The 14,447-nt window shown below is 37.4% G+C and overlaps 1 protein-coding gene across 1 annotated transcript in view; it reads right to left on the bottom strand.

Annotated features, from left to right (window-relative positions):
- CHN2 (chimerin 2) overlaps positions 1–14,447 on the bottom strand; it is a 95,972-nt gene that overhangs the window by 59,276 nt on the left and 22,249 nt on the right. Inside the window, exons 2-3 of the mRNA XM_053466311.1 lie at positions 5,015–5,053; positions 1,479–1,534 (exon numbers count right to left, since the gene is read on the bottom strand). Of these exons, the coding sequence (XP_053322286.1) occupies positions 1,479–1,534; positions 5,015–5,053 (95 nt within the window). The remainder of the gene's footprint in view (positions 1–1,478; positions 1,535–5,014; positions 5,054–14,447) is intronic.

Genomic DNA, 14,447 nt, shown 5'->3' with positions numbered 1-14,447 from the left:
CCCCATTACAATGAAGAAATTTAGAATAAAGTAACATAATCCGTAATTCCATAATCTTATTACTGGAGCATGGCACAAAATGGAGCTATCATATTAACAATTTCAAAATAAAGGAGATTACTTTATTTCAGATTGTGAATTTCGCCAAAGCTTCAAAAACCTTTACACTGAATAAAATGTTTCCTTAGAATCGGAGCCTTTGATGTATAATCCTCAAGATATTTCATAACTGTGGAATGCAAATTTTGCCCCTTAGGATACACGGCGGATCCTCATCAAAGTCTACTGAATGGTAGGCAGCTGTTCCCAACTTGTTATTAGTCTCTACGAAAGTGTGTGATTTCTTAACCCTATCACGAACTTATTAGATGGATTTGAACCCGCATTATTGGCACACACATTTGGATCACACTGCCGCCAGCTATTAGTATAGCTATAACCAATTGTGTTAAGTCATGTATATGCAATAGTGAAATGCAGCATTTTATGCTGGTGATGCCTACAAATAAAGCTAATAACAATGACCTCAATGTTACCGTGAAGAACTGGAGATATAAAAAGACTACGAGTATAAACCATCGACAACAATAATAACAGAAGTAATAATAAAGTTGTTTATTTTTTTTTACTAAAGAGCTGTAGATAATACAGCTAGCAAAATAAACTACACATTTAAAAATAATTCACATTTACAATTCAAGTTTCCAAAGCACTTTTGGATTTCTAGGAGAAAACACGCAGATAAGGACAGAATATATGTCACTTTTTGACTAATTACCCGCTGTTTCATGGCCACCATCATTTCCATAAGGCTACCACTTTGCTCGTAGTTTTGAGCTCTGTACAGGGTTGGCACTGCGTAGTTCTGAGAGTTCATACAGCTTCTTGCCAGCATATCAAATCTTATTAGTGGAGCAGAGGTAGAGCATGTAGTTAAATCACTTACAGTGCGCAGAAAAGTGTCAGGAGCCCACCGTCGTACAGAGAAGATCACAGATGCTTTTTCCTGTGTTGTCTTTTTTTCTATACCTAACTTGTTGATGCATTTCAGATTAATGGCCAATTATTTTCTTGGTTTTAAGGACCACACATGCATTTAAGTTTTAAAGGGAAAGCACTACTGCTAAATCTATAATACGAGTAAGAGTGCTTTGAGTTATTCAAAGCCCATTTTGTGCCCAGACAGAACTGAGCCAAGGTCTAGATTGATGTTCTTTGAGAAGAAAGTCGTGTATTTCTGGCTGACTTCTTGTTTTCTTAATTCCCCTTTGGTATTCCCAGGTATATGGAAGAGGAAAGGTGTATATATATACTCAATACCGATTGAAGTGTTTGCTTTATGGTTAATCTGGGGTTTCCGCTCGCACAGATAATAACTTGGACTAAACCTTATATATTTTATAGAAAATATTCAATATAATATATGTTAAAAATATCAGTATGCAATACTATGAAGGTTAAACAAAGAAACGACAAACCTCTTGCGGGCAAATAATTCTTCTGGGACGTGGAGCTTCCTGTTGCAGCTGATACACTGTGAAACATGAAAACAGCATTGGATTAATATCTGTAAATAATAATCTGTGTTTAAAAAATGCATCTCATGTGTTGGGCATGGGCTGCCTTTTGCCTCACTAGTTGAACAATACAAACATACATTCATATACTTTGGAACAGGGTTTGCTACCCGAAGCTCTCCCTCACCTGGAGGAGCGGCTTTGTAAGAGGGTGAAGCTAGCTATGAGTGGGGGTGGGGCTACCCCAGACAGGTTAATGTGGGAGGAGACTAGGAGGGAAAGTGGGCGGGAAGTGGGTATGGCCAAATACCGCTCCGCTGCCCAGAGAAAGAGGAAAGAGACTGGTGCATTTTTCCATATTATCATATATTTATGATCATTTACACTTTATACTTAATTCATTGTTGAGAAAGGAATCTTTCTGTGTGACCATCAGAGGTTAGAGTAGGTATAGCTGTATAGCGTATAGATACAGTAGCTCTAGCCAGCATTGTGGCATGATGCTGGGGTAGAATGATTCTGTGATGTAATCAGTGGGTGGAGCTGTGATGTCATGTCTTGTCCACATTTTGTCTCACTGAAGTTACAACACATCATGCCTCAAGCCCATTTGTGTGGCTTCCCATCATGCTTGGGCTTTAATCCACACACACAGAGCATAACTTCACACCGTCCCCAAAATATTGGGACAGTTCGCAACTAACTAAGTTAATGGTTGTAGCACTATTTTCAACGCAGGAAGTACTATTCATCAGGCTTCCTAACAACCTGCAATGATGTTGGTACGTGTTAGAGTATACCCCTTGAAACAATGCTGCACTTTTTAAACACCTTTTCAGATGTGAGCTCCATATGTAACCCCGTGTGGGGGCAGCTCAACCATTTTCATTTGCTCAGAGGGTATGTTATGTCGGTTTGAACAATCTTTAATAATAAAATGGTAATAAAACACAATATCAAGTGGGAAGGGCATTCAACCATGTATATTATGGTCAATATTGTATATACTGCATATATATATATATATATATATATATATACACACACACACACACACACACACACACAGGGTTTGATTGACATGCTTCAGCTGAGGCCACACCTACTGAGGCCTAATCCTCAGTTAAAGCCACACCCCCTGTGCCTGGATAACAATTATAAGAAGGCGGGGCATAATGCATGGCGAAATTAAAATGAGCTATTAAAGTGGTTGTTTACCTTTTTTCTGCAGATACTTATCTGAAATTTTATGCACAACTTTCAGGAGCCACAATGGAAAAAAGTTTTTCGAAAACCCGTACTAAATATTATGGAAATTTTCTATTTTAAGATCCCAAACACTTCACTAAACTAAAAATGCGACAAATTCTTATGTAGCAAACTGTTGTCCACAAATATCTTCGCTATTAAATTACTGTCAAGCGAGTTTACTTTGAATATGTTCACTGGTGGGCAGGACAGCTTTAGATCTAATACCGCAGAGACATGGATCTGAACCACAAATGAAATTAGTTGGAAGAATGAGACGTTATTCCAATTAGAACAAATGCTAGAAGTAACAGTGTATGCCACGCAGCAATTGAGAACGATACAAAAATATATCCTTGTGTGAACGTATGTATGTGTTCGCATGAACATATGTGTCAGTGCTTGTATTGATGCATGCCAGGTAACTATAAACCTGTGGATTTGACATCTGCGATGGGGAAATTATAATTCGAAAATGATTCGAAAGATTGTTAAGGGATACTATTCAGGAATATATTTTGACCAACAACATCATTACTGGGAGTCACTACGGTTTTATGAAGACTAACTTAATTGCGTTCTCTGAAGATCATGGCGTTTCAGTGGATGTGATTAATTTAGCTTTTGCAGAAGTGTTTTTGAAACAGTTCCACATAAAACATTGCTGTCACATTATGCTAAGGTACTACTACTTGCATCTAGAATAAAGGTTTGACTTAACCCCTTAAGGACTATGTTTTTTTAGTTGCACATCATAAAATAAATCATAATATCCTTCCCTTTCAGTTAACCACACTAATAACGATATTGTTTGTTTTTTTTTAAGGATAAAACTACACATAGCCAGAGGAAATAAAAAAAAAACAACATTAAGGTATTTGTCCTGATTTTGGAAACACCTCATATGCCTGGTATTTTCATCTATTTTGGTAGTTATTATGATAAATATGAAAGATGTGCATCACTGTTTCCAAGCCATTTTTTATGTGATATGCTGGAAGTTGGGCCCCAATAGCGGCCAGAAAACCCAGAAGTTCTGAACAAAAGTGTATTCTTTTTTTTAAGTTGACAACAGGAAGTATTTTATTAGGGGCATTTTAACACTTTATTAATCCATTTTAATTACAGGTTTTGCATTAAAAGTTAGAAACAAACAATTTGCAGTATTTCAGTAGATTTCTTTCCCAGAGTACGTGCCAGAACTGAAACGACTCTTGATTTGTATTCAGCATGTTTCACAGACGTTACAGGGCTAAAATCATGTGCATTTCAGTTTTTACAAAAAATTGGAATTTTGACAAATCACTTTCCAGGGCCCATGTCTCATTTGAGGCACAGTAAATATTTAACCCCATAAGATTTCAGAGACCCCTCACTCACCATTCTAGACGGCTCACTGCAACCACAAATCTAACTGGAACACAAACATTTAGGTTTTTTGCTCTACCTTTTCACATGCCAGACACATGCCCTATATGCAATATGAAATGATTGTCTTGTACTCTGAATTTAATATCTGCCAGCTGAGACATTGATTGCACAGAAAATAAGCATGGTGCAAACCCATATATTATAATCCACGACACGTACCAATCGAGTGCCATTTGATTATCATGATCTCTTCAGAAAACCAGGTCATTTCTGACTTGGTCTAAACTGCGTATAACCCTACTTAATCCTTTGGATTGTGCAAACTTTTTGTACATAAAAGTGCTGTATCTTGCTAAAATGACCAATTTATTTTGATGGCTGGAGTGTCATGTAAAGTTTGGGATGATTGGCATGTAAAGCTCGGGATGATTGGCATGCAAAGCTCGGGATGATTGGCAGGTTCTCACTTCCCTAACCATATGTACTCAGGTGAGGATGTGAGTGCCCTGTGTCCTTTCCTCTTGTTCGCAGCCACTGGATGAGGGGTGCCCTGTGACCTCATAATTTCTTGTGCTTACATTATTTTCCCTATTACCTGGGCTGTTTATAAACAGAATAAAACATGGAATTTGAACGGCTTAAAAGCACCAACATTAAATTACTCCAAGATTCTACCTCAATAAGATGCTCTTTTTAGCTGATTTGAACACTGTTTGAGGGAGCTTAGCATTAGCGAGGCTAATATTTGAATTAAAATATTATGTGTAAATTAGAAATATTGATTTGTCCAAGTCTTACTGGGGATTTGCTTTAAGCTTCTTTCATATTCACAGTCTAGACATGGAACAGACGGGAAAGTAAAAACTGACAGTACTCACAGTATGATTTCCATACGGGCGGCTGATACTCTTCTGCATCTGGAAAAAAAATGGAAATTGATCTGTTAGTGAACAATGCTGGGAAATGATCAGGTTTAAGGCTGTCCGCAGAGGTTTACGTCTGGCTAAAGACAGTGCTAGAAGCAGACGTATCCATTACACTGGACACTCACTAATCACAATGTTTTGCGATTTTTGTGCATTTCGCTTGATATGTTTTTCAAAATACATACTTTTATATGACCATTGCTGTAATGACTGCAAATGCTATGAAATGACATTTAGGGTACATCGTAATCAAAAGCTTCCTCCAACAAACTTATAGACAGACTGCTGATCCAGGTTGTCAATCTAACACTGATTTAAATACAATCAGTCAATTTGGGAAGAAACTGTACATATAGATCCAACCGTCCAATACATACACGATTTGCCTATATAGAAGGAACTAATCATGATCCATTCCATTATTGTGTCAGCAGCCTACAGTCCAGTATATAGTACCGAAATAACTATACACAAAAATGTACGTGCTTACTAACAGTAACGGTTTTATGATAATGTGACGTGAGTAGTAACATTTCTGTGGAGTTCCCCTTTAAAATAGACTGCCTCTGTGAGCTTGGGATAGTATTTGTAATTCTGGTATTAACCACAAATCCCAAATGCAATTTAACCATAAAAATGGATGTCATTCTTTCCGATTGCACAAGGGCAGGCGATTGGCTGACTCTGCTCTGTTACAGCTGGATATGGCAAAGATAAGATAGATGTGCTTTTGTGGGCACTTCAGGCCGTGCAGAAGCCTGGAGATTACATCCATATGTCACCGCATTTCTTGTATTATATTTCCTTTTTACACAAAGAGGAAAACAGGACACAATAATAACAGTTGCTTATAATGGGTTTTGCTTGGCAGTGACAGAGGGATTTAAAGATTGAAAATCCTGAAATCGTAAATTCTCACTGTAGTTTCAGACATGTGGATGAATACACAGGGTCACTAGGGTCGACAAACATTGCTGTAGGAGTAGCAGCCATATTAATTAAGAGTTTTCGGTATTATTAACTTTAATATTGTTCAGAAGGTCACACAGAAGTAAGTAAAGCAGAGCTCCATATTTTATGTTATGGAGCCAACTAAAGACATTGAGGAGTAAACAGTATTTCATACAAACAAATGAAAGCACAAAAGAAGAATTAAAAAAAGAAGTATAATATATATATATATATATATATATATGCACACATACAATTATATACCTTATATACATAAATACTACATAAAGACACAAAACAGGAGCTCCTAGGTAAGTTAAAGAACTGAGTTTCACATGAACCTACCACCAGGGATGCACAGCCCTGGTCCTGGAAAGCCAGGAACAGGCCACAATTTTTGCATACCCCTGCTTGAGAAGAGGCATCGCAATTAAAAATTAATTAACATACTTGTATTCAGGCAAGAGTACACAGAAACCCCGCCTGCCTCGAGTACTGGAATTGTGCCGCCATGCCTTAGACTTTACTTAGTCTTGTGTGATAGAGAGAGATAGTGTGGGAAACAAACTTAACTGCCTGGACCAGAAAGTACCAGCAGTCCCTTGAACATTAGACACTGATAGTGGTCGTCATGATCTCATCCCTACACATTCCATTCCACCTCATGTGGGATTTCCACATAGCCTGTATTTTACGGATCAGCAGTATAAAATGATAGAAGGAAATTTATTTTCAATGATAACACTATGTATCACAGGGGCACATTTCAATCCCAAGTATAGAACCTATCTTACAAATATAATACCACAATCTTCAAACTAAGTTCAGGATTGTTCCTCCGTGATTATAAAGATAATTTGCAAATCAGAGCTTTAAATAATCACATTGCCAGTAATCTTTCTGGCATGCATGACCTTCTCTACAAACGCGAAACAATTGATGTTTGGAGCTTGGTAATTTTATTTCCTTCAATCTCCAAATCCAATTACATTCTGTCTGTCTTGTCACTTTCTTGAGCAAAACTGAAGCCCTGTTTCAAAATTCTGATTACTTGCAATTTTCCTCACCTGCCAAGTCAATATCCCAGTACGTTGACCAAAGCATTAAGTTATTCTTAGGAAGAATCATAAAATCAATTACAGACATACTGTATGGATGGGAGGATCAGGACAAAGATTGAAGTTTGGATATAAAACTTTAGTTTCTGAAGCCATGAGATGATAAAACAGCATTCCACATAACGTTTAAACAATATGTATAAAGATTCTTGGATCGGCGTTATACTGTACATAGGGATGAAACGTACAATTGGAAAAATACAGGACCAGAAACACAGTGGTGTCAAGTTCTGCTACTACAGACAACTCATGTTCATAACTTTATGAATCAAGCTGTATTGAACAAAATATGCTATTGTTCTATTTTCTGAGATTAACCCACAGAGTCGCTTAATAGCCCACCTAATGGTGCTTTCCTGCTCATGGGCATCTCAAACTTTAGCTGTATTGCATCTCTCTAGAGTTAAAACCTTCATCAACATATTCCTGTAAGAGGTGGGTTCCAAGAGATCCCTGAAGGGGCGAAATGCCATACAAAGTTTGAGATTAACTAACTGAGGATGGATAGCCTTTAATAACCTGTCCTACAGTGCATCCCCACTCAGGAGCATCTCAAATGTTTGCTCTCTTATGCCATTAGAGGAAAAATCAATATATTAGCCCACCCTAAAGTGTAAAAGTGAGTTAAGATGTGGACCTCCTTGCTCACTTGTGCCTAGATGCATACTAACCACTGGTGAGTCCTGTGAAGGTAGAAATGCATGGCTAGGCTCGTTCCCTTATGCAGAGAAAAATTGTCTTGCATTTTTAGTTCAGCCTGGGAAAAATAAAATGATAATTTAGTGAAGTAGTTCCAATTGGTAATTTGTACATTCCAGGATAGGCAAGTATAAAATAAATGAATAAAAAGAAATGGAAACCGCATGCAGGGCTGCTACTGTTGTGTGTCTGCTGAGTCAATCAACTTCACACTCAGGAGAAACTCTTTGAGTACACAATTCAGGAGGCTCACTAAAGATCTGTGAGACGTGATACATCTGGGACTACACAGCCAAAGAAGCATAATTAGATCAACATACATCATAACGGTCAGTGTAGATTTTTTTTTCTTTCTATTGTTCTTTTCTGCTCATGTCAAGTGTGCAAAATTGGGAAAGAGAATTCACAAGGATCTCCTTTGTATAAAAAGCCTCAAAGGAGAAAGCAGGTTGAAACTGAGAAAATTGTATAGCTTTAAAGAAGACAGCTTCTTGTTCTGTGTTTCTGCTGACCTGAACTAGTCATACCCCAGCAGGACAGGCTTATTTCGTAGAAAATCATTAGATCACCACATTATGTATTATTAAATAATATCCAACATCTAAGGGAACTGAGAAAATCAACCCAGTTTCACTTATGATGAAAACATTTGCCTCCTTATTAACAGATGACAGAACGTATCTGCATGTCTCCAAGAATTTTCATGGATATTATGCCACAATAATAGCATTTAAAGTAGACCAGGGCAGATCACAAACCGGTAAAGTTGCTATCCTATGGCCATCCTGTGTTTAAAGTTACTGAGGTCTTCGGTATGACACATTCTCCTGCCAATAATTAGGGTGTCCACAGTCTGATTATATAGTGGGCCCCACAACACCATAATGAGTGGAATTCTAACTTCCTAAATTCCTCAGTTTAAGATACCTAGATTTGCGGTCCTGAAGTTGTATTTAGGTTACTATATACTTTATGTGTGATGGTTCATACATTTTTCTTTAAATAATTTATGCCTTGTTTACTTGCCCAGTGGATGTTTCATATTCTCTAAACTGTTGAAATACCAACAGAACTCTGATTTGTCTTGATCTTTCTTGTCAAACCCTCACCTTGTAACCTTATGAATAACACATACAGACCTTATGCAAATAAGTTATTCTGCTGGAAGCATATTGCCATACATATTTAAAGAGGATAACTCCAAAATGAGGTGTTTGACTAAGAATACTTTCCTCTGGAATGGGTGAGTAATAAACAAGACAGTTTCCTAGAATGCATATAAGTCTTTGCTCATGGCAGCCTAGATAAAGAGTAGAGGAGAAGTTCACCTTTGGAAGAGAGCCTAAAAAAGTAATACAATACAAAGCAAGTTTGGGATGAATGTTCCAAGGATGGACAGCCAGATAACAGCCTGTCCTATGGTGCATTCTTGCTCCAGAACACCTCAAGTTTTAGCTCACTTATATCTGATCATTCCACAAGTGCAGTCCAGAACTGAAGCGCAAGATACATTTTCTCTGTATGAAGAAACAAACAACCTCAGACTTATCAGCCTCAGTATGTCTCATGCCTAGGGTCTGGTTGGAATCCCTCTATGCTCCCGAGTGAGGATGAACCGTAAGGACAGGCTATTAAACTTATTTTGTATGGTATTTTGCCTCGAAGGATACTAGATACACCCCACTGACAAGGCTCCTGCAGGTAGAGATGTATGTCTGGGGTTCTTGGTTCCCTTGTGCTGAGGAAATTTGTCTTGCGTTTCAGTTCTGGACTGCACTTGTGGCATGATCAGACTTATATGTTGATGGGGCTTTTTCCATTGTTTTGGCACAAGAGTGGTGATGCAGCGTAGGAAAGGCTATTAAATAGCTGTTCTCAGTGAGCTCATTGCAAACTTATTTTGTATAGGTGAAATCATTGGTCATTTTGGAATCAACACCACCGGGTGCAGGTTGGAATATTTTTTAGTTGCCCTTTTTTACAAAAAAAAATCTTGTAATGTTTTTCTGACTTTTGGAAGACCACATTCCTTGGGCTAATTATTAGGACTGTTGGCTATCACTTGGCAATGGCTTCTAAAAGGTATGTTGCAAAAGGTTTCATGAAGGATCAATTAGCCTTTTAAACCTAAACTTAGATTAGTGAATACAAAGAATAATTGGAACACAGGAGCCATGGTTGCTGATATAGGGCCCCTCTACACCTAAAAATATATTCCATTGAAAATCTGTTGTATCCAGCTACAATAGTCATTTACAACGTCAACAATCTGAACCATTTGATTTTATTTTAATGGACAAAATTTGCTATTCTTTAAAAAAATTTAGCGCATGTGTATATTTTACTATTTTTACTAGTATTCTTTTGCCAACAACTTACAAGGTTGCACGCACCTGCACATGTATCTTATTAGTGAGTATTTAAGTTGGTTTATGCTAGCATCTGTTAGCAAGACTGAAGTTAACTGAGTATTCAACTTCTAAATCCACTTTCCTTTATCTTTCTTTTCCTAATATCCCTTCCTTCTCTCATATACATGTCCCTTTCGCCATATTCATCTGCCTTGCTTATTCATCTCAGTTCATCTCCAGCTCCATCTTACTTTCCCACTCCCCTCTGTACCTCCCTTAAATCAATTTATGCCCCATCATGCACTCCCCCATAACTGGGAGTTTTTGGTTAAGGTTACTTTTCCTGCCTATGCATCACTCCCTTCCACCGGTTCTCCTTCCTTTTCTGTCCAAAGCCCACCTACAAAGTATTGGCTTCCACCATATTTCTCACTACCACATGATGATCACCAAGGACAAGAGGGAAAGTTGAGAACTGTTAACCTATGCATCACATTCCAGACAAAAAACACTTCTACTGTTAGAATTTCAGCAATCTAGACACAATTTTAGCCATGGATCATCCCCGAGAAACTCCTTGTCTCAAAATGTTTCAGCGAAAACACAACTAAAGGAACATTAACAAAAAAAGTTGCAATAGACAAAAGACACTATTGCATCACAGCTACTAGATTCCAATAACTGCGGGTATATAAGTCTCGGCTTTGCTCACTGTGCTGGTTTTGCTGACCTGTTCCGATACTATGGGATAATACACATTATTGTTGCAGCTAAGGAGTGTGTGCTTGCAATGTATTTCGCACTGGATGGTAGATATTATCTAATAGACGTTATTCAATTATCAGTTTAAAGCAAAATGTATCTTATTTGGTACCAAGCAAATAACTATCCCAAGGAATTATTGTTTGTGTCCATTTATCACAGAAAAAAAATCGTATGAATGCATTCCATTTTCCCAAATACGACAGCCTGTTAAAGGTTTGCATCACTGAAAACAATCTTTATTTTTAGACTAACCATTGTATGAGAGCAAAACATACACAATGTGAAATACAAGAAAAGATGTTATTTTGAGATACTAACATATTTACATATATTCAGCAGTTAAACAATATATGTACAATACCATATATTTATCATATATTTGTTTATATATAAAACGCTGTGGAATAAAGACCATCTATGAATCATCAAACTAGCCTGGAAGTAGAATAAATAGGGGCTGTGTTATCTGCTCTGTCCATGGTACTGAATATTATATTCTAAAAAAAAAAAAAGATAATTGAGGTCCTATTTGGGCTCAAGGTGTTAAAATCCCTTGAATTAGAAACAAAATATGTACAGCATCCTACACTTTATCAGCAACCACCACCCATGTCCTCTAACCACAAGAAGCAGTTCAATTAGCAGGAAATAGCAATATAGTTTTGCAAGTAACAGACACACATCTTGAGTACAAAACGTTCTTCATGAACATATAAAAGACTGTAATAATAATTTTAATTTCGCTAACAACCCTACTTTCTTTTTCCTTAAAGCAGCCAGGTCCTTTACAACCAAGGACTGACTTTGAAAAGCAAATGTTTTAAGACCAATCTTGGTTCATTTTCATTTCCTAATATTGTAGATTAAAGATATGAGACATGTCTATGGTGTGGCTGAGCTTGTTGATGAACTCCTCCATGGAGAATATGTTTGGTATGGTCTGGACGGTCCTTATTGGCCTGATATAGGAATGTTTGTAACCATGTAATAGTTCTTATAAGGCATTCGTGTGTAAGCTACTTTCATAATCAATCTAAAATTACTTATGGCTAAATAGGCAATTATACTAATACTTTGGTTCGTAAAACCTTACACTTTAGTTAGATAGTGACAATGTTATATCACCAAATGCAAAAGACTGCAGTAAATCTGTTGCACACGTATACGGGGCTTCCCTTATAAACCAATCGATAGCCTAAGCCGCTGCCTTATCTGTTTAAATAATAAGCAGATAAGGTTCCTGCTTAGGGAATCCATGTTCTGGTGTAAAAGGTTAGCTCATGCCAAAAACTTTACACGGATATGAGGAGATGCCCCAGAGGCAAAATTGGCAATTAGGTTTAACCAATGCATTATCTTGGAGGATGGAGAGGCCGCCAGGCAAGAATAAAATGTATTTTGCTGATTGGAAAAACTGAAACTAATTTACATGTCCTTCATTAAGTAAAATATAAACGAAGAGACCCATTTTTCACTTTGTTTGGAGCACTGGGTACTCTGGAACACTATCATTTAGAAGCGACTGTCTCTATAAATAATTACACAAATGTAGCTAATCTTCTAATGGGCTATTATAGATTAATAAGACAAATAAATAATGCATTTTCTAACGTCCAGAAATAATAAAAACAAAATCGCCCAGCGACAGAACGTTTCTCTGCAGTGCATCAAATTAAACGTTAATACATAAGACAGCTAATCCAAAATCTTCTGCGGTAACTCTTTAGAATCTCCAGAAAACCTCAAATAGCTACAGTTATTAGGACTAACGTGACAAAGAATGGGTAGAATCTAACAGGGAGTTATCACAATTTATTTATTAAAACTTCCTACTGGCTGTGATGTATGTTTTACACAGTGTAATTGTTTTGGAGATATCTAAGTTCTTCAACGTATGGAAGCTGAGATGGCAGCCTGTGGCTAGGTCAACGTTGTCTAATTGATTTCCTGGCCTGAAGTTCTCTTGCTTCTCCTCGCCCAACATTACAGAGGCTGCTGGAACCAATCAACAACAATCAGCGTCTTAACCATACCCCCCTCCCCAACATTTCAGGTGTCCAAATATACATATTACTTGTAATAATAAGTGAACAGAATTACAGGTTAATTGTTTGAAATGTTGGACCTGGGAAAAGATTTGTTTGTTAAATTCTTCCTTGGAAAGTCTTCACAATTTTATTTGTGTCATTACAGGAAAAAACTCCATTAACACATCAATCTTGTTCTGCCCATTTATATATTTAGTGTGTCAACTATGTGTAAGCTCTAAATGTGTTCTTTTCTCTTGTACAGCTGAAATGTTTATTATTTGAAAATAAATCGGCTTCCACACTTGAAACAGACTGAAATACTGGTTTACATTTACCAAGGTCAATCACAAATTCAGTTGATACAGTGGGTTGTGCTGACTCGCAGCAACAGATCTATTTGACTGACCTTTATATTTTCCATAATAATAACAGTTCTGTCAGTTTCCCCAGCTTTATTCCAGGCTTGAAATATATTTTAACATGACATAATATAATATATATATATATATATATATATATATACACACACACTGATCAGCCATAACATTATATATTATGTAGGTCCCCCTTTTGCTGCCAAAACAGCCCTGACCCGTTGAGGCATGGACTCCACTAGATCTTTGAAGGTGTGCTGAGGTCTCTGGCACCAAGACGTTAGCAGCAGATCCTTTAAGTCCTGTAAGTTGCGAGGTGGGTGCATCCTGGTGCCATGTGTTCTCCAGGTAAGCGATGCATCCACATGATGTAAAAGAAACCGTGATTAACTTTTTCAGCAATTTGAGCTACAATAGCCCGTCTGTTGGATTTGACCACACTGGTCAGCCTTCGCCCCCCAAGTGCATCAATGAGCCTTGGCCATCCATGACCCTGTTGCCGGTTCCCGCTTTTCAGATGTTTCAGACAGCTAGCTACATACACACAGACTAACAAACACACTCACTCACCTTGCACAGACTCTGAGCCTCTCTTCAGGCTGCCGAGCTGTTACTGTAGGATCTTGTAACATTCCGTTACATGACCTCACTGAGACTCTGTGAGCAGGCTGTCCCTGTTTGGAGAATTAGGAGGTGATACACATTCAAGTATATGCTTTTGTAGGTTATATATTAAAACTGATACAAAGTTTGAAAAACACCTTACCACCATAGCAACCAACTCCTTTATTAGGATCATTTTGTTAGCTGCATTGGTGATAAAACCACTTTTCAGGTATCTGATATTTAAAATCCATTGCTATGCAGACATAAGTGGGAAATAAGTGGGAAATAAAGAAATGCTTTAGTGGTGGGATTACTCTCAGCAGGACTTTAGTTGAAGGTTGTTAGATCTTTCATCTTAAGGTCTTTTTTCTTAAGCCAACTTTAGGTTTTGGGGAATAAATCCTTTATAAATTCTTTATCTGTCCATTGACCTATGTGATAGTACCAACTTCAGAAATAGTTTTTCTTTGCTATCAAACTAAACGGTGCCA

Source organism: Spea bombifrons, chromosome 5, assembly GCF_027358695.1.
Source record: "Spea bombifrons isolate aSpeBom1 chromosome 5, aSpeBom1.2.pri, whole genome shotgun sequence".
NCBI lineage: Eukaryota > Metazoa > Chordata > Amphibia > Anura > Pelobatidae > Spea > Spea bombifrons.
The sequence above is the reverse complement of the archived record's forward strand: the minus strand, read 5'-3'. Positions and strand labels throughout refer to the sequence as shown.